Below are 19523 nucleotides of genomic sequence, written 5' to 3'. Positions count from 1 at the left end.
CACAATTGTGTTGTTTGACTGACAGCGGCTCGTCCTGAGTGCATTTACAGGCACCTATGTACAAACTGACTTTTGCACTTGCAAGAATACAATCCTGCTCAAATGTCAAAGATCAGTGAGGATTGCGCGAAAGAAAATTGACAAATGAGAATTTTAAAGTGAGGAAAAACACTTTTACCATTTTGTTTTGTTCTGCTGACAGCAGCTATTCTTTTGAAATGTCACCCGATGCCAATCAGATTACTGATCCTCTGACATCTCTGCAATTTAAAGATACAGTGCAAATGTAATTCTCCTTATTCTTCTGTCATATTGATTAGTAGTAAGATTCTGATATGCACCACAAAGCTTCCTACTGGACCTCAGCCACTGCTTATTCTTGGCACTGTCCACCCTTCTCAAGCATCACATCTCATCACCCTGGAATCTTAATTTACTGGCAGTGCAATGATCAGTCATTTGTTATAGAATAGAATAGAATAGAACTTTATGGTGACTGCCACAGGAACAATGAAATTCAGTTAGGCATATCACTTTGCAGCATTTAGTGGGGAAAAAAATAAATATAAGCACGCAATTATCAAAATGCAGTTATTTACAAAAAAAAAAACCTAAAAAAAAATCTACAACCTTGCGACAGTGTTAAAATTTTTGAGACAGTTCAGTCGTGGTGAGCCGCATTACTCGGTGTGCAGCATTAAGTCCGTGTGGCGTGCACGGTTCTGCACACCAATTGACAAAGTGTCCTGTCGCCATGAGAGAAAATACAATAAAGTCTTCATGGGTGCTTGGGATAGATTTGCTGCTTGTTGCTTTTTTGAAAAACTGTCACTAGAGGGGTTGGAAAAGTCTGCTGTCACCGTTGTGGTTTTGTCTGAATCATCTTTAGAATCTTTATTTGCCAAGTATGTCAAAAACACAAGGAATTTGTCTCTGGTAGTTGGAGCTGCTCTAGTAGGACAACAGTCATTTGACAGAAAATACTTTTGAGACATAAAAACATAAAAACACTGTACGGAGAGTCACTGGGCAATGAAAGGTTACCGGTAATGCTGAAACAATTTTTTTTTTGTTTTTTTTGTTTTGTTTTGAGAATTGTGCAAATGATGCAGAGTCCTCGAGCAATTTAGAGCAGTTTGAAATGACTAATAGCACGATAATATGATACAGTGACAATTGTGCAAATGGTGCAGATACTTCTCAAGGACGAGTGGCCAGTATTGGTCAACAACAGATATGCAAATAGTGCAGAGTGGCGAGACTACAACAATGAGTACACGAATAATGTATAATTGGCCCCACAGAGATGTGACAAGAATCTCATATAATGCTTTGTCTTATTTGTTTTCTTACAGCTAGTGCCCTGTCTTTACTTTATTTTTCTCTCTTTCCTCTTTTTTCTCTGTTGCTCCCCACTCAACCTCGTTCTGTCCAACTACCATTTCAATGAATATCCATCATATTAGACCAGTTCAGGGTGTACCCCGCCTCCTGCCCGATGATAGCTGGGATAGGCTCCAGCACGCCCGCGACCCTAGTGAGGAGAAGCGGCTCAGAAAATGGATGGATGGATGGATATTATATATAAACCGGCACGGTGGACAACTGGTTAGAACAAATAAATAAATAAATAAACGACTGAATGAATAAATGACTCTCAACTCCCAAGCCTCTTAAAAGTCACCCTGTCTAGTCCAAGTACTATTTTATTTTATTTTTTTTGCATGAACATATGTTTAAGGATTAGATATAAAATAAAACATTAGCTTTATTTTACAGATTATCATATAGCGTTTATCTTTATTAGGAGCAACTCTTGGAATTGTAAACTTGTCAACTGAAAAATGCAAGAATTGTTGCCGTGGCTTTTAAGAATTGGTCAGTAGAAGCTCCTCTTAGCATTATGATTATTAGGACCTTTGACTTGTGCGGAAACCGCCGGTGGTCTGTATTCTTTCTGACAAAGCAATTTGTAAGTTATTTTGAGACACTGAAATCATTTTCCCGCTTTGGTTCTCAACAGTCTAGCTCCCTGTTGCTGACATACACACTTTAACACTTAGCCTGCCCCCACCTTGACCTCAGTACATTGTGCTGCTGCCATCTGGAACCGCCAAGAGTTCTTTTTTTCTTTACTGTGTGAGGAGTGAGGTTATAGACCTGCTCTATGCAGTATGTAAAGTGCCTCGAGTCAGGTGTGAACTGACGCTATACTCCCCCCAAAATTGACTTGACTTTGTTGGAAGTGCATATGACAATGGTTATTATATCTCGGGACCGGACACAGACACAGCGTTAAAGTGACATAAGAGAAAAAGGAACAAGTCACAGAAAGAAAAACTGAAACTTTATTTGTCTTTATACTTACCAACAATTTGAAATTAAACATAGTACTCACAACTAATATAGATCTGCACAGAGCAAATAAATCAAAAATTGTTACGAACTTCACTTTTTTCCCCAAACTTCAATACACACACAAACAGAAGCTGAAAATAAAAATCTTGTTTTAAAGCTCCTGCCACATGGAAAATAGATTTAAGAACAAAACATTTTGCAAGAAGCTACACAGCTCTCTGATCTACAAGTCAAAATGGAAAAAAAAAAAAAAATTAAATAAATAATTGCACATTGCACCCTGTTATTGCATTAGTTGCAGTTTGCTTCAGTCATACACACAAATGTAAATAAATACAGTTCTTTTTTTTAAACAAATAATTGTACATGAATATTGATGTTATTACACTGCCACCACTTCAACTCAATATTCCTGCTTTGCCATCAGGATCAACAAAATGCAAAGAAAACCATCATTACAAGAAAAGTGAATGCGCTCTGCTCTTGTGCATATTTCTGAAACTTTGCAAAGAATGACAGCTCGTCCTTTGACATTCTATTCAGCCCAAATAGTAGAAACTCAAAGCTATTGTTACATTGCTCACCTCAACTATCACATCAAACTGTAAGATTATTGCAGAATGACCACTGGCAATGTATCCTATCCGCCTATGGGCCATGTTTTAGTCAAAGGCTCAGCATGCTGCAAATTAAAAGTTGCACATCGTGTTGGACATACAGTAGATCATGTGACTGGGACAGTAACATTCAATAGCTGTTTGTGTACATCAACACAGAATTGAGCATCTAGTGGAGTTTGAGCTTTGTAGACCAAATAGCATTCTTACCTCCCTCTCATTAGCTTGAGTTTACTGATGAACCAATAAAAAAGTGCGTTTGTCATCTGACTTGCACAAAAAAATAAATCAAATCCAATTAAGTTGCTGACATATTTGTGACTGTAAAAAGACATTCAAACCTAAAGCATTGAATGAACAATGAAAGCGACGTGACACAAATAAACAATCGTGAAAAAGAGACTGAGTGGTCATGCCCGCCCCGGCCCCCGTGAGCGCCTCCCCCCCTCCCCCACACCCAACCCCCCTTCCCCTGCTCCCCGCCCCCTAACAAACCCCTGAACATTCTTTGGCCTCCAAACACAATTTTAGCTTGGTCCAAACTCTTTTGGTGGGAAGATTCAACTTTTTTTTCCCCTGTGAGCTGCTCTTAAGACCTTCCTTTATTTTTCCATCAAAACAACAATGGAAAGAAGCCAAAAGGTTTTGGACACAGCCTGAGGCCAACTAACCCCTCGCACATCAGAGGCAGTCCAGAGTAAAGTGTTGCATCATCTATTGCATGAGCGCCGCGTAGTTGACAAATAGTCATAAAAGTCCTTGTACAAAACAAATACAGTATGATCATAAACAATCATTTCAATTTCCACTCAGTGTTATAGTCACTGAGTTTTGTCTAATTTCCTTTCATGCATGTCTACACTAGTAATAGAAGGAGGCTATAGGTTTGGGCAGGGTGTAGGACTACAAGTGAGTGGCCAGAAAAAAGCGTAAAACAAGAGCGGAAAAGAGCAGGAGCACAAAGATATACAGTAACATTTCAAGGTCCACTGAACAGGTTCTGCTGAAATACACAACAATACAACACTTAACACATGCAATATAAGCAATAATATACGTAAGTATAGGATATAAACACAAAAAGGGAGGCTCCAGGAGTGATACCATTGGCTAAAAAGGGTCGTGATGTAATTTGACAAAGATGCAAATGAGGACAGAAGTGGAATAGTCCAATATTGTTTTCTAAAGGCTCCATTTTCCTAGGATATATTATAAAATTTTGGCTACATCCCACCACACTCTGCCGATAGCATCACTGAGCTGTAATAAATGCAAAGAACTACTTCTACAAAATGTTCAATCTTTTACTTCTTAAATGTTCTATGACGCAGCACTGACAGAGAAAAATAGATTAACAGAAAGAAAAAAGTAACACAAGTTGTTGCTAATAAACATTCAACATGCTTCAACAGTTCTCTAAAACAAAAACGTACTCAACAGAGAGTTTTCTTTTTTTAATTGGCTCTCTGAAATAAAAGTGAGCTCACGGCCTTCGCTAGTGTGTGGAGGACCAGGGCGGCCGGTGCTCAGGGTTTTCGGAGAGCCAGAGCCAGAGTCCGGAGGGTGTCGTCAGTTGTTGGAAAGGGCCAGATGGAAGAGCCAGTTCGGGAGCTCAGGATGTGGTCATGGAGGACGGGTCGTTCCACATGGCCGCCACATCTCGGAACCTGGAGGATGAAGGGCATGTGAGTAAATTCTATTTGTATAGCACTTTTTCACAGAGATGATTCACAAAGTGCTTTAAAAAAGTTATAAAATAGTCCTACAGAAACATAACATTTTACATTTTAGTGAAGATCGCGGCATGCCGGCAGGAAACAGAATCTAGCAACAATCTTCGATGCCGGCGAGATTAGAGCCAACCACGAAGCCAAGTGCGGAGGGGCCTGCTATCGCCCAAATTGACATTTAGATCCACTACCAACTCCTTTTCATCCCACTCAACATGGCCAAATTCCAACGAAAACTGCATTGAGGTGAACCCTGTGATTGAATTGGCACTGTTACTTGATCTTCGGTGGACAATGAATGTTAATTAACCGATTGCTTACAAGAAGAACACAATGACATCAACATCCCTTGTTTTCATCAATGGAGTCACTACTTCAAAAAGACAACACCTCTCTTTATCCCACCACGTCGACGTTCCTCAGGAGAACATGAGTAGGGTTCGCCGAGCCCACCACACACTCATCAATACATATTGGTGTGAATACAGTATATGAAGATCTGTGACTTACTGATCTTGACTTTTAATTGTTGTATTAACCTAGGCTTCATGTTCAAATGATTATGTTTGGTGTCTCCAGGCAACACATATTGAAAGGGGGAACATTATAAAAATATAATTATTGGGAGAGGAAGGAATTAAATTTAGAAGTAAAATAGCGAATCTGGGATCAAAAAGAAAAAGAGAGATGTTCCTGCTAAATGAGATGGTTTCAATCCCGATGGTGGGACAGACGAACGAAACATTTAGGAAGCCGGCAGAACCTCCCCACGCTCTCTTGTCTTTGTCCATCTTCTGCTTGTCGAGCTGATTCCCTGGCGACTTTGACTCGAGGGCGTGTCGCTGCTCAACCGGCACAATGAAAAGAAACTTTTGTGCGCTGATGAAAAACTCCCATTGAAGATTGATTGAGACAGTTTAGTGTTAGGGTTCAAAATAAATGATTATTTCTAGTTCAGAATGAACACATTCACCCAAGTTTTGAAATATTTTTGATGTGGGAAAATCAGGAACAGGTTACTGGTTTACAGTTATTCTATAACGACAAAACAAAACAAGAAACGATTGGAGGAAGAGCGGAAGCTTGAGTTTAGCACATAGCAAGCATTTACCTTGCATTGATGAGGTACTGGGCCAGGCTTATGTTGGCGGGGGTCCCTGTGATGGTGATCTGGCGCTCCGATGACCCTTCCATGGCGTTAGCAATTTTGATCTGTGCCCCAGACATCTGACGGATCTCGTTGATTTTGGTTCCCTGGCGTCCAATTATGCAGCCTATTAGCTGGGAAAATAATGGGGGCGGGACTTAGGATGGCCAGGGCATGCACATGTTGGTCTGTCTTTATTATTCACATTCCTTTGTTAGATTTGTAATTGACTGCAATAAATCCCTAGTTAAAGAATTAGCATCACAAACTCGAAAGTCAACTTAATAGTGATTTATTCGATACTCACATCATTGGGAATGGTGAGTTCATGAGTACTGGCCTGGTTACTGGCATCCAGACTTGCTGTTGACCGCACCAGGGAGAGGAAGAGGAGGAGAGGAAGAATACATAAAATAGAGTTTGACATGTTGGCGGAACTCGTGAACATTTGAGCAATGCGCCACATTGGGCCCACGAGCACCCATCAGAACACTTGACTCTCTATGCAGAAAGTCTGTGAGGCAGTTGCATCATTTAAAGAAAGGATGCTATGGGGGGGAAAAAAACCTCAACATCAACAAGAGCAGACCACCAGCAGGCCATGTCCTAGGCAGAGCAAAAGGAGGAAGACAACAAGAAGAAGAAGAAGAAGAAGAAGAAGAAGAAGAAGAAGAAGAAGAAGAAGAAGAAGAAGAAGAAGAACAAAGTGTTGGAGGAAGAGAATGCGTTCACTTCTACAGGTACAAACGAGAGAAGGAGTTTCGGTAAAGAGGGTTGTCGTGTAGGTGGGTACGTACCGGGAAAGGCAGGGGTGGTCTGTCCGAGGGGGGTAAAGGGGGTTTGCTGCATAGCCAACTGGTGGAGCTTGCTCAACTGCTGAGGGTGCGGGGGGTTGGGGGGGGGGAGGAGGACAGCAAAGCTATGAGGTCATCGTTAAAAACACATTTGTGCACACACATATACACACACACACACGAGCGCGCGCACACACACGCACACACTGAGTTCTATCCAAAAGGTTACAAGAGTCAAGATAGGATCTGAGGAAACACAAAAAGGTGAAGGTGAAGGGCTTGGCCTGATATTGTTACAAGCATCTCAACTTCCTTTTTTTAAAGTTTATTACAGCAAGCATGAAAGCATGAGGGCGAGAGGTACTCCTTTTGTTTGTTTGTTTGTTTAGTTTTGCCGGATTATGCAAAGACAACACAAGCTCCTTTTCTTTGTTGAGGGGTGGCACATGCTGAGCAAGAACCCTTTACGTTTTGGTATGGCTCAGAATAACTATATTTCTGGCAACTTTCACTACTACATTTCCTAAATAAAATATACTTTTACACTGAGACATCCCTGTAAACCATCTTCATTACTTGCTACTACAAAATAAATCAGAAGAATTTGTTCATTGACGTAATGCTTTGTAAACACTTTTACAGCAACATTTTAGCATGTTTAATCTCAGAATATGACTTTTGATACTTAAATTCAGTAAATGTCATATACTGTCAGACTTTTACTTGAGTAATATTCAAGAAGGTTTCTGTTACGATACTTGTACTTTCACGCAAGCAGCACTTTCAAGACTGAGCACTGTATCAAAGAAGTCAGAAAGATATGTTGAGGATTGTTTGGCCTTGGTGGAGTCTGACTTTACTGATAATGAATCGATCAAATGAATTGTCATTAAGTGGCTCTGGTCATTCTTTTGATGGTTCCTTCAAAGATGAGCAGCTTGGTTACATGATGCAGTCAACATGTTGTGCAGTGCTGATCTGAGCAAGCATTGAAGACATGTTACACACTGGAGTGCAGGCGGAAAGCAGATAAATATTAAATGATGATACTATTAGCTAGTTTTGCGAGCTGCAGGCCAAGCCCCCTGAGGTTTAACGGAGAACAGACAGAAGGGAGTCAAGAGTCTTCAGCGTCAAAAGATATAGGAATTATATGACAGATATACAGTAAGAGCCATATTAATATTAGCATTTAATATTAATAAAGAAGGGCAGGGAGGTGCTGTTAGGAGCCTGTGTTTCCAAGAGAGATGCAATGTGGAGCGCCTGATGTGGCGAGCACTCACATCTGGATGTGGGATGGCGTACTGTCCTTGGATGGTGTAAGCCTGTAAACATGAAACTGCATTGTTAAGGTGCTGCGACACTCACAGAAAGTTTATGTTCTAATACATTTTGGTTATGGTCTGAAGCTTTTTATTTTAGCCAGGTTACGGGAAAGACATGCACTATATTATTAAGTCTATCATCAATCAAATCCAGTTGAATTATATCAATATAGGATCAGTGTGACAAAGGAGGGACAGAGGTGGAAGGAGAAGTTATGTGACTTGGTCTAATGAATGAGTCGGTGGAGGGCTGCGGAGGCCAGAACTCAGCTAAATTTCATTTCACCATTCAAGACAGCAGCTGGAGTGATCAAATAAATGGCATATAAGGTCTGCATATGTGGGGAATTCTGCAGAAAGCCCATTGTAAAAACTTTGTTAACATTGTTAACAAAACAGAGTTTATAAGGAACAAAACATGGACATTGTTGTGTTTTGTTTCATCCCTTTTGCTCAGATTCTGGCTATGTGGACAATAACCATATGGTTATAAGCAGTAAATGATGGCCACTAAATAATCTCCTTTTAAAGTAACCAAAATACATTTATAAATATAATAATAATATTAATATAATTTATTGGAATTATTGTATTTACGTCAAGACAATTTTGACATTTACATTTTTTTTTTCTGTCCTGCTCATTCAGTTTTAGAACAGCATGGACATTTTTCTCATCTTTTTTTGGCTCTCATCAATAATTTGGTAAACTGGCCAGTCTCCCTGCAAACGTGATGGATTTTTCCCAACCCAGAATAATACACTGCAGTCACAGCCAAATCATCCCCTAATGACTCCAGTGATCCCTTCTATCCCAATTCCAGGCTGATGGATGGCAGTGAGGGCACAGCGGACAGCGGTGATAGTTTCATGCCAGTGGAGGGGGCAGGTGGGGAAGTGAGGGTGGGTGGGGTGTGTGTGCGTGGTGGGAAGGGGGGGTTGGTTGAATAAAACCTGGTGTGACACTAACAGGCAGTGGCTGGTGCTGCAGTAAGAGGCTGAGGTTGGCTGTGGACGCCCCCAGTGGGTCTGCTCTTACCTGGCCACCTGAAAAAATGACAGGGGTGGAGGCAGGCTTGGGGCGGTAGGGGATTGTGGCACCTTTCGGTGGGGACTGAGGAGAGTAAGGGTGGGAGAAAGAGTGAGATGTGGAGAGTGTTAGAGAAGAAGAAAAAGAGGAAGAAAGAGAGCATAAAGTGAGACCGAGAGGGACAGTGCCTGAGGGAAGACCTGTGACACAAAAGTGCTCTCCACTGTGCACATGCTGACATAAGGTCCAGTTTGTGATTCACCCGGAACACCACTTTCAACTGGATAATGATGACGCTATAAACACTTAAAACAACCCCCCTGAGCACTCTGGAGACTTACAGCCGTGTCGCAACTGTGCCGGCATCCATGGTGGGTGCCTTCATGATGGCCGGCTGGACAACTGGCAGTGCAGACAGTTCAAATTTTCATATTAACGAAGCAAGCAACACAAAGACCACAAATGTGATTGGTCCCTGCAAGTGGTCACCAATACATTTAACATTACTCCTCTGCCATGCTCTTTTATTAGCAATCAACACTGTCAAATCCCCAAAATGTGACCATGTGCCAATAAACTAGTGTGCCAATAAACTAAATAATGGTTGGAGTTCCACATGAGAAGAATGCAGCATACACGAGGTTACCATACCTCCAGCATCACCACACATATCTGTTTGACACATTGTATGATGGCCTCCGGCGCCCCGGAAATGGTCACCGCCCTCTCTGTTGAGTTGGGGAGCATGTCGCCCGCCACCTGGACCTGAGCGCCTGTAGACTGAAGGAAGAGTCCGGAAGTGTTTGTGTTTGCTCACTGGGACGTCGTGTGATCTTTCTGCTACCTCTCTCATCTCTTTGATTTTGGAGCCCCCTTTGCCAATGAGCGAGCCACACTGGCTGGCTGGGACCACAAGCCTTAGGGTAACAGGGGGTTTGCTGGTGGCAGGACTGTTGCTCATAGAGTTGATGATATCCTAGAATGACATTTTTTGGATTCATAGACCATTTAAGAACGATTGCAAACAATAGGTGCCAGGATACTTCCCGATGGGAGAAAAGCAATTGACTACTGCTGACCTGAACTAAAACCATGACAAAAACTTGGTTGGCATTGCACCAACATATATACCCCCAAATCTGTATGCGTTTTCTTTAAAAATACATAAATTGAAATGAATCCAGTAGACCATGTGGTTTAGGAGGCTAGATGGAATGGCTGTCATAAATAGATGAGATGTCTTAGCAATTCTCAGGGCACTGAAACGATCGCAACTGGACTGTTCTGGTTGTCTTAGAAGACATTTCGTCTCTTGTCTGTGTAGTCTTCATCAGTTCATAAAAACAACTGTTCTCCTAATTAAGCATTGTTGCATGAATTGATGAAGCCTGCTGGGATGACAGGCGAAACTTCTAAGACAAGCTGAACCAGTTGTGAGCGATTCAGTGCCCTTAGAATGAAATGACCTGGATGAATGAGAATAGTTACAGGCATGTAGTAGCAACTTCCAAAGGGACAGACAGGCAACCAAACCTACATCATCTGTTTTTTGGAAGGCATTTTCTCACTGGTATGTATAATGTCATTTTGCTGTTCCTATTTACATGACACTATTCTCATTTGCATTAATCTTATTTATATTTGGTACTATTCCTATCCTATGTTGTACTTCTCTTACTTGAATTTATTGTACCGGTAGTAAATATAGGCATCAAGGAGTAGCAACCTCAAATTCTGTTGTATTGCATACAATGACAAGAAAGGCGATTCTGATTCTGATTTTTGGTTGGGTGTCTTTTGAGTCATTTAGCAAAACATAATTACTAGCCTGCGAGCTAACGTCAGCTGTTACCTCCTCAAACTTGTAGGCTATCATTGCGAAGGCCTTGAAGATGGCGTCCGTTGGCCCAGTGATGGTGACTATCCGTTCGGGGCAGTTGCCTTCTGAGATGTTAATACGAGCTCCACTCTGTATAGGAGCACAGTCTGATCTATGAGCAAGAAACTACAGTGGTACCTTGGTTTACGAGTGTCCCAATTTACCAGTTTTTTGAGTTACGGGGTGTCGCTTGATCGAGTTATATTTATTTATTCCTTTATTTTGCTTTCTGTTGCGTGGCAAAATTTGAGTTGCAAGCAAGCTTAAAATGCGCTGCCGCTTAAGTGAAGTTAAAAAGAAACGAAAAGAGAGCCATAGTTGCCGTTGCGCTTTCAGGCCGTTTATTGATCGGGACAAACAGTCAAACACGAATACAAAATGAAAACACTCGCGAGGAGCATGGAGGAGACACTAACACTGAACTAACCATGTAGTAAATGGCCAACGTGACTGAATCCAGGCTCCTGAGATACGGGTAAACTAAGTTACTTGCTTTATCACAGAGCTAATTAAACTAGTAAGTCAAGGTACCACTGCATTAGGTTTCACAAGAAGATGCCTGCAGAAAAACTTTACTTACATCTTCACGCATTTTCTTCACTGTCTCCCCTTTCTGGAAGTGAATTTAGTCAATTTAGATGTTGCATGTACCGTATTATTTCTCAATCAAAATACAGTGGACCTCCACACAATCGCGGTTCGACAACCTCAGGGTTTTTTTGGTTTTTTTCAAAATAGTTTTTCTAATGTTTTTTTTTTCATTTTTGCTGGAGGAACCAATCACGAAAACACTTATTGGCAGTTTATCCCCACTTATTGAAATTCTTTGGGGGTTTAAGGAAAAAATATATATATATACTGGGCATCACTATTTGCGGCCTGTTCCCGATCCTTCGTGAATAGTGGGGGCGCACTGCATTGCATTGAAAATGTGAGCCGATGACACTTACTTTCCCTATGATGCTCCCAACCTCCTGCAGAGACACAAATGTGCAACAATGTTATCTCTTTTTCTGGGTGATTGGTAGAATTATAGATCTGAGCATCACACCTTGCCGTGCATCAGCAGCCGAATGGTAAGGGTCACATTCAGTCCACCTTCTGATTGGACCTTGATGGGCTCCATGTTGGATGTGAGAGGAAGGGGATTGGTCACGTCAGAGAGGAGTTTGTGGGCCAATGGGGGTGTGAGGGTGAGGTCGGTCAATGGGTCACCTGAAAGGCAAAGAGGGTTAACATTAGACATGTTACACAATCGTTTTTGAGGCTCTTTGGTCTGTGAATGAGAAATTGCAGTTGGGACAGTTCACTGTTCACGGTCCAGCTACAGGCAAGAGACAGTTTGTGTTTTCTGCACCATACAATATGGCCATCTTGAAGAGAAAAAACACCTCACGGCCCTGATTTCCCTTTACAATGCACCATATAATACGTTTACAAAGAAGAAAAACGATGTTAGCATGCGGTTCTATTGTGTGCAGACTGGGCAAATGAATTGTTTTAACGGGATAAACTGTTAATGCAGTTTTCCCCGATAAAGAAATGTAATTTTCCCCTGAAAAATCCAAATGAATTCATAGCATTTGTAAGAGAGGATTTAGCCCTGAGACGAGCCATCCAATGCATATTTGTTTTTCATCACTCTTTTCAGCTGCAGCTCCAATCTCATCCCTGCCTCGGAGTGATGTCAGTTACAAGGGGTGAACACAGGAGGGCGCACCGGACCATAATCTCAAGCACCCAGTCAGAATGGGTCATCACAGTCAAATGAATGACATCGAATGGCACCATTTAGATTGTAAAAGTTTGTAAATATGGATGTTTTCTTGTAATGTACGGTTCATTGCAGTTTAATTTGTAACGGAAAGTACACATTTTTACATTTCTTATACTGGTCATAATCCTTCATGGGAAGTTCCATTTATAGGTCGCTGTATATTTTTGTTGCACACCGCACACAGAACCAGACCATACATAAAAAGAGGGATTTCAGAGTGATGGAAAGTTGCTGAGGTGATTCTCGGGGTTTGGCGTGTTGCTCAAGGGCACCTCAACTAAAGTTATTTGTTTTCAATAGCAGGACTGGAAACGAAGACCCAACAGTTCTAAGCCCAAAGTCCTTATGGATGATACTGAATTTAAGATGAGTTTGAGCTTGTGGTGTAAGATGTAGTGTAGATGTAGTTTTTGAGCTGTCAGAGGATTTTTTTTCAATGAGACATGATGCGTCATACCTTAAAAATAGTGCTTAGCTAGAAAGTGGGAGAAAACCTCTTGCAGCAGCTGACCTTGACAATCTTAAGCTCCCAAGCAGAAGCGGAAATGAAAACACATTTTCTGTTTTCGTCTCACCTGCTGCAGCAGCAAAATGCATCTGTGTCCCTGCCAGCTGCTAATTAGCAGCTTTGTAATTATGGTCCTTCCCTGACAATCTTTTAATTGCAAGAAATCAAGATGTTACTTGATTAAAAGCATGGAGTTGCCAGCTGTTTGCAAATAATAATAATAATAATTTTGATTTTGATTGCACATCGCTTGTAGAATAATTGCTGAGCTTGATTTTGAATGATTAACAAACCACTTAATAGTTAATCATTACATCCAATCTTGGAAAATGTACCCTTACTATCTTGTGAGCAACATATTGCTCTTGTTGTAATTGCAGCAATCTCATTGCAAACCAGCATCAGCATGTTGCGCTGGATCCAGAAATCATACCTATGCTGCATGCTGCATGCATGGCTTGGTTAGAGGCCAGCGGAGGACCAAGAGATAAGGACAGGGATTCTGTCGCCAGCTGTCTCGCCAATCTCCCAGAGGACACCAGATTACATAAAAAACCTTAATCCGGGTTTAAGACTCGATCCAGTGGTGCAGGTTTTCACAAGGGAGGGGGAGGCAGAGCACATTTAAGTGCTGCAAAATGTGAGTTGCTGTGTGTTTAATGTTACAGTTCAGCTGGTGTGTCTGTGTCCTCTTCACCCACAGATGCATTTATTGGTCCCATAAAGTCATATCTTCATACTTTCGCAACGGTGATTACTGTAAACACACTGAAATCTGTAGATTGAGGTCAACCAAAAAAAAAATAATAATAATACCTTGAATTTGAATAGTGTTTTGAGCACATAATAGAATTGGGTCAAGGCCCCATGAATCATTTGGCCCATTGGGCTAAAACTATGCAGCAAATCCTCATTTTAATTTGAGGTCATCTTATATTTTTCTTTTTTAAACCCAATTCTAGTCAAGAATTTGCCTTTTCTCTGACAATTCCATGACATCATATCTTACAAATATCCACTTATATTTGCAAATGTTCCTCCCCCATTTCTGATAGTCAGGCAGGAAGTTGGGGGGACGACACACAACGAGGGACGGCAGGGAATTTTTCATGACATCTGATGGGGAAAGTGGGTCATGCTCGGTGTTGCAGCGCTGCTAGCCTCCTCCTCTATGGAGGCTATTGAATTAATCACGCTTTACGCTCGGCTGGACAACGCAGTGCACAAAATGCACCACACACCCTACACACACCCCACGCCTCCCGAATTTCCTTGCATCTGATTGCCATGCACAGAAAAGACTTGTGCATTGCTGTTAAAAAAGATGAACCTGAGGCCTTGTCTCTTTATGTCTTGGCTTCCAGTTCTGCTCATGTAACAACAGTTAGATGCTACTTTTTTTATGAGGACTTGCTGATGTGTAAATGATGCAAAAGCACCCCTGGCTACAAACGACTGTGGTCATTTGATTCGCAAAGACCACCTTACTTGGTTAGATTGTGTATTTAAGGGCACGAGGAATGTTGCATTGTGGCAAAGGTAATTTTAAAAATTATGTATCAATAAGCCGTGGTGCAAATATGTTACCAAACAAGTCACAACAAGGAGAGAATTGCTGTACGATCCCATCCAAAGCCTCTGTCATCTGTTCCCACCTAATCCATGACTCAAGCGAGGGATCCCGCCATGATGGTTTGATGCAGGGATGCAATATGTTGGTAGCAAAGACGCACTATTCTCTCGACACTAACTGAATATTCGAATACAACCTGGTACATTCAGGGAGGGTTCATGGATAAAAATGAAAATCATCCACCTCAGAAACACTTTAAAATCAATCTTCCTGCTTGTATCCTCCACAGATGTTTGCATCCATTGATGAGACAGCTCATCATTTGGCCTTAGGCAAAGCTTGAGTGTGGCCAATATGTTTCTTCATATAACTGAGGTCTCCGGATGTTGGTGCTCCAATTACGGGTGAACAAAAGGGGGCAGAGGAGGGGGAGCCCTCTGGCTGACCTCATTGATACATATTTTTTTACACAACCTTCAAGAGATAATTTGGCAACTTCGAGTGATGATAATCTGATTTGCATTGAAGATCTTCAGTATAGGAAGCTTGCAGGATATGCTTTCTTCAGAAATTCTTTTTACTGGTATATGAGCAGCTCTCATGTTGCGTGAGCTTTTGTTGTATGCGGTACGATAGGATGGACGTGGGTGGGGGATTGGGGGGGGGGGGGGGGCATCCGCCCAATGCCACACCACTATGACAGTGCTTTCAAAAGCTGTCAGTCCACATCAGCGACCCAGAATCCCGATACCTCAGCCCCGATCATGGTCAAAAGCTTCCTCAAAGACATTAACAGCGGAGCGAACTTGCACCAAGTAGCGTTCAAAGTACCTCGGAGTGTGTTCGCCTACAACTGTGGCAGTGATGGGGGAGAGGGGGGGCAGCAGGGGGGTACGAGCATCCGTGGCGCACTGTCAAAGGCTTAACGATACAGGCGCACCATGTTGTGCTGTGAAAAAGCTGCGCGTCAAGTCAGCCATTTTAGATTTGCCATAATTTGCAATAAGTGAAGAAATTCACGGCTCCTTTGCGCTTTGAAGCTCTTTGACTTTTAGGTTGCTTTGTAGCCCAGGAAGAAGATATATACACACTTTCCAAATGTTGCTCATCTTCCTTAAAGAGTATTTTGCAACAACAAAGCAGCCATTGAACGTGCTGCACAGCCTTTGAGCTGAGACCACATTTCAGGCTTTGCAAACATGGCAGTGCTAATATCAATGTGACGATAATTGGAATAACAATCACAAGCTAGCCAAGTGTCCGTTTCAGCATGTCGTAGTGAAGGTCAAACCAGCTGCAGATAAATTCATACTAAATAAAAGTGATCATGCTTGAGCTGAACAAAAGATGCGCTCAATCAACTGACCATTCAATGAAATTGTCTTGTGAAAAACAAAATATTTCCAGTTTGCATGGGACATTGTTGGAACTGAGGATAAGGTAAGGAAACCTTAACGAGATCTTTTCCGGATGACAAAATAAGATCATGAGTCATAACAGCGGCAGCGCATTGAAAAGGTCATAGTTACGCTACTAAATTAATAAATTAAATTAGAAAGTACTGATGGCGTGAGACAATGCAACTGCACTTCACCAGTTTCATACATCTGCAATCCAGCAACCATCGCTTTCTTGGATATATATAAAGTAAAATATTTTCAGGAGGCAAATTAATTAATTCAATAAAAAACAACTAGCATCAGATGTTGGCCTTCTATTGGCAAATAAATAGTCCCGAAAAGCAGTTTTACCTTTCTGTAGGGAAAGATGATGTCAACGACCACCGTTGGTGTAGCAAGATTAAAAATCGCAAAAAGGAAAAAGATCTCCACCCTCTTCCTTTTGATCTCGCCAGGACGAAGCGCCACCCGATTGGTCCGTGCCTAGGGGGTCACGTGAGTGACCGGAGGAACACGTGACCAGTCTCGAAATTCTCTGATTTTCGTGAACGTCGGCGAGCAAGTTTAGTTACTCCGGTGCGATTTGTTTGCCGTAATGTTTGGTGTTAAGTGTAAATAGGCCGTATGATGATGCGTAATCTGGGCGAGCATCGCCCACCACCCTATGAAGACCCTCCGACCCCCCTTCCTGTTTTTTCTGCAACAAAAGGAGGGCATGCATGCCCACTGAGGCACAAGGACATCGTGGAGACATATCTAGGATTGAGGTGCTCTTAATCAGAACTGTGGCCTCAGGGAACTTTCATGTGCCCCTGGGAGGGTCAAGAAACTCAAAATCCACTGAGTCTTTATCACTAAAATGAACAGGTTTATTTCAAATTTGCCTTTCGGGATAGTTTAGTAACTTTTAGTTCTAAACAGCCAAACGCCCTAAAAGCTCGAGTCAACACCCACTCAACGGCCATGACATGCAGATCATCTGCAGCCCCTCTGCTTTTTAATCTGGCTGGCCGTATGTGTGTGTGTGTGTGGGTGGATGTGTGTAGAATTATAGGGCTTGGGAGACAGCCCATCCAGATTTTCCAATCCAGCACAAATCCAGCCCTCATGTCAGATGGACAGTTGTGCAGAGCTTAAGCTGACATTATTAGGCTTCGACGGGGATGCTAGGAGAAAGCAAATGTTTTTGGATTAGGGGCAATGCAGACAATGAAGAACATGTTTTTACCTCATTGTCAATATTTTCCCCATGTCTCCTAACAAACAGTGCTTATACGTACATAGCGGGTTCTTGGTTTCATACCTACGTCACACAAATTGAGCTCACCAACCCAACTATAAAATGGCCCAGGGGACAAATTACATACAAATAGAGCATTAAATTAGCTGTATATTGAATAATAAGAGGTGTGGGGATGTATAATGGGTCGGTCCACCTTCACGACTACAACTCAGTGAGAGATGCTTAACCGAAGCAAATCAAGCCTTTCAGTAAAATAGTAAAGAAGCTTCTTATAGGTCCATCCTGGGATTTTAGCACCACAATGGCTGATTAAGAGCACACAAGAGGATGTAGGAGTGAAGAGAGCCCGAAAAACCTGATTGATCCCACCCAGCACACCCTGCCTGCCAGTCGCCTCCAGCAAGGTGATGGGCAGCCCCATTACCATCCCACCCCTACCAGAACTTGTCCTCACAGCCAGCCACATTTCCTATCAGGATGTCTGTGGCCTAATGGAGGCAGAAGGGTGTGAAGGACGGGGTGAGGGAGATGGCAGTCATATTCAATCCCACCGATTGCTGTCCATGCACGAGAGAGGTGACACAAACTTTGGGCTGAGATGACCTTACTGGGTGTGCAGGCAATGAATTTCAATCACTATTTTGAAAAGTTGTGGGAAAGTGATGGACTGGTGTGTATTACGGTTTGAGGCAGGAGATGAAACTCGAGAGTCATATTTAGGGATGAAATTGTTTCGGGTTTACCAATAAACCGGGATGAAATTGATTTCAAACGCGAACCCTAGAACAAAAGAAGAAGAGCGAAGACGTCAGATGTTCAGATGATGTTGTGGTGTTATGATATGTTAGGGTACTACCAAGTAATAACTTTTCATCTTTAGTCATATAGACTCTAAACTGTGTCTGACATGCTTTTCACTGCAATATTGATTTCCTGCAACTAGCACAACCACGTAACTCTAATTGACGTTGGAGACATGGACTGAATCCAGCCAATGGGCAACAAATACACAATATCACTGGTACAATTTAAATAAAAAAATTAATGAAATTTAATTAAATTAAACTGCGATTGGCTGGCAACCAGTTCAGGGTGTACCCCGCCTCCTGCCCGAAGATAGCTGGGATAGGCTCCAGCACGCCCGGCCCCGCCTGTGTGGAGTTTGCATGTTCTCCCCGTACCTGCGTGGGTTTTCTCCGGACACTCCGGTTTCCTCCCACATCCCAAAAACATGCATGAATTGGAGACTCTAAATTCCCCGTAGGCGTGAATGTGAGTGCGAATGGTTGTTTGTTTGTATGTGCCCTGCGATTGGCCGGCAACCAGTTCAGGATGTACCCCGCCTCCTGCCCGATCATAGCTGGGATAGGCTCCGGCACGCCCGCAACCCTAGTGAGGAGAAGCGGCTCAGAAAATGGATGGATGGATGGATGAAAGAGTTGGATTCATGTTTTAATAAATGTAATCTGGCATCCTCTTTTGTGTAGAGTTTATTCCCGTTGGCCACGATCAGAGCACTCCAGTGCACAATGAAGGCGTCCTCTAAAAGCATCCCCTATACCTCTGATGCAACCCAACACAAACCCAAGCTTGCTAATGGAAAATAGTGCCTGACCCGGTTTGCTCCGGCACGTAATGGGTCCACTTTGCCTGCTGGCAAAAACCAATGATCTATTCAAACATCTCTCCATTTGATCGTGTCTGGGTTTTTTTTCTGGATTCAAAGTCTGTGTTCAAACTTTGTTAGAGTACAGAAACATGAAACACCAGCATGCAAGAGGTCAAAGCATTTTAGTTGTAAAACCCCAATTCCAATGAAGTTGGAACGTTGTGTTAAACATAAATAAAAACAGAATACAATGATTTGCAAATCATGTTCAACCTATAGTTAATTGAATACACTGCAAAGACAATATATTTAATGTTCAAACTGATCAACTTTATTGTTTTTATAGAATAGAATCACCTTTTATTGTCATGAACATGCATGCATGCACATGAAATTTGTTCTCTGCATTTAACCCATCACAGTGAAGACATACACAAGTTAGTGGAACACACTGGAGCAGGGGTCAGCTGAAGCGCCCGGGGAGCATTTCGGGGTATCAGTGTCTTGCTCAAGGACACCACAGCCGTGAGT

General features: G+C 42.2%; 1 protein-coding gene across 8 annotated transcripts; it reads right to left on the bottom strand.

Moving 5' to 3' along the window:
- Positions 1 to 2330: 2330 nt before the first annotated feature.
- Positions 2331 to 16752, bottom strand: LOC133479538 (poly(rC)-binding protein 3-like). Of its 8 annotated transcripts, none has more exons than XM_061776669.1 (13): positions 16492 to 16741; positions 11934 to 12097; positions 11833 to 11856; positions 11463 to 11495; positions 10856 to 10972; positions 9848 to 9979; positions 9655 to 9783; positions 8944 to 9087; positions 7933 to 7974; positions 6650 to 6728; positions 6160 to 6215; positions 5817 to 5986; positions 2331 to 4642 (listed from the first exon to the last, which is right to left on the bottom strand). In XM_061776669.1, the coding sequence occupies exons 2-13, from the start codon at positions 12006 to 12008 to the stop codon at positions 4588 to 4590; spliced, it is 1056 nt and encodes a 351-aa protein (XP_061632653.1). In that variant the 5' UTR covers positions 12009 to 12097; positions 16492 to 16741; the 3' UTR covers positions 2331 to 4587. The 8 variants fall into 8 exon arrangements, with proteins under 8 accessions (XP_061632653.1, XP_061632663.1, XP_061632681.1 ...); XM_061776679.1 differs by having other exon boundaries at positions 6650 to 6725; positions 16492 to 16740; XM_061776697.1 differs by lacking the exon at positions 8944 to 9087.
- Between the last annotated feature and the right edge of the window lie 2771 nt (positions 16753 to 19523).

The sequence above is a fragment of the Phyllopteryx taeniolatus genome, chromosome 1, assembly GCF_024500385.1.
Source record: "Phyllopteryx taeniolatus isolate TA_2022b chromosome 1, UOR_Ptae_1.2, whole genome shotgun sequence".
In the NCBI taxonomy this organism is placed as follows: domain Eukaryota; kingdom Metazoa; phylum Chordata; class Actinopteri; order Syngnathiformes; family Syngnathidae; genus Phyllopteryx; species Phyllopteryx taeniolatus.
The sequence above is the reverse complement of the archived record's forward strand: the minus strand, read 5'-3'. Positions and strand labels throughout refer to the sequence as shown.

What these genes read in the sequence shown, in the direction of transcription:
- LOC133479538 (XM_061776669.1), bottom strand. Translation starts at nt 12,008, where the DNA reads ATGGAGCCCATCAAGGTCCAATCAGAAGGTGGACTGAATGTGACCCTT. An exon ending in TGAAGAAAATGCGTGAAGAT is followed by an intron (nt 10,973 to 11,462) that starts GTAAGTAAAGTT and finishes GCTCCTATACAG; the next exon opens with AGTGGAGCTCGTATTAACAT. An exon ending in TAGCCTACAAGTTTGAGGAG is followed by an intron (nt 9,980 to 10,855) that starts GTAACAGCTGAC and finishes ATGTCATTCTAG; the next exon opens with GATATCATCAACTCTATGAG.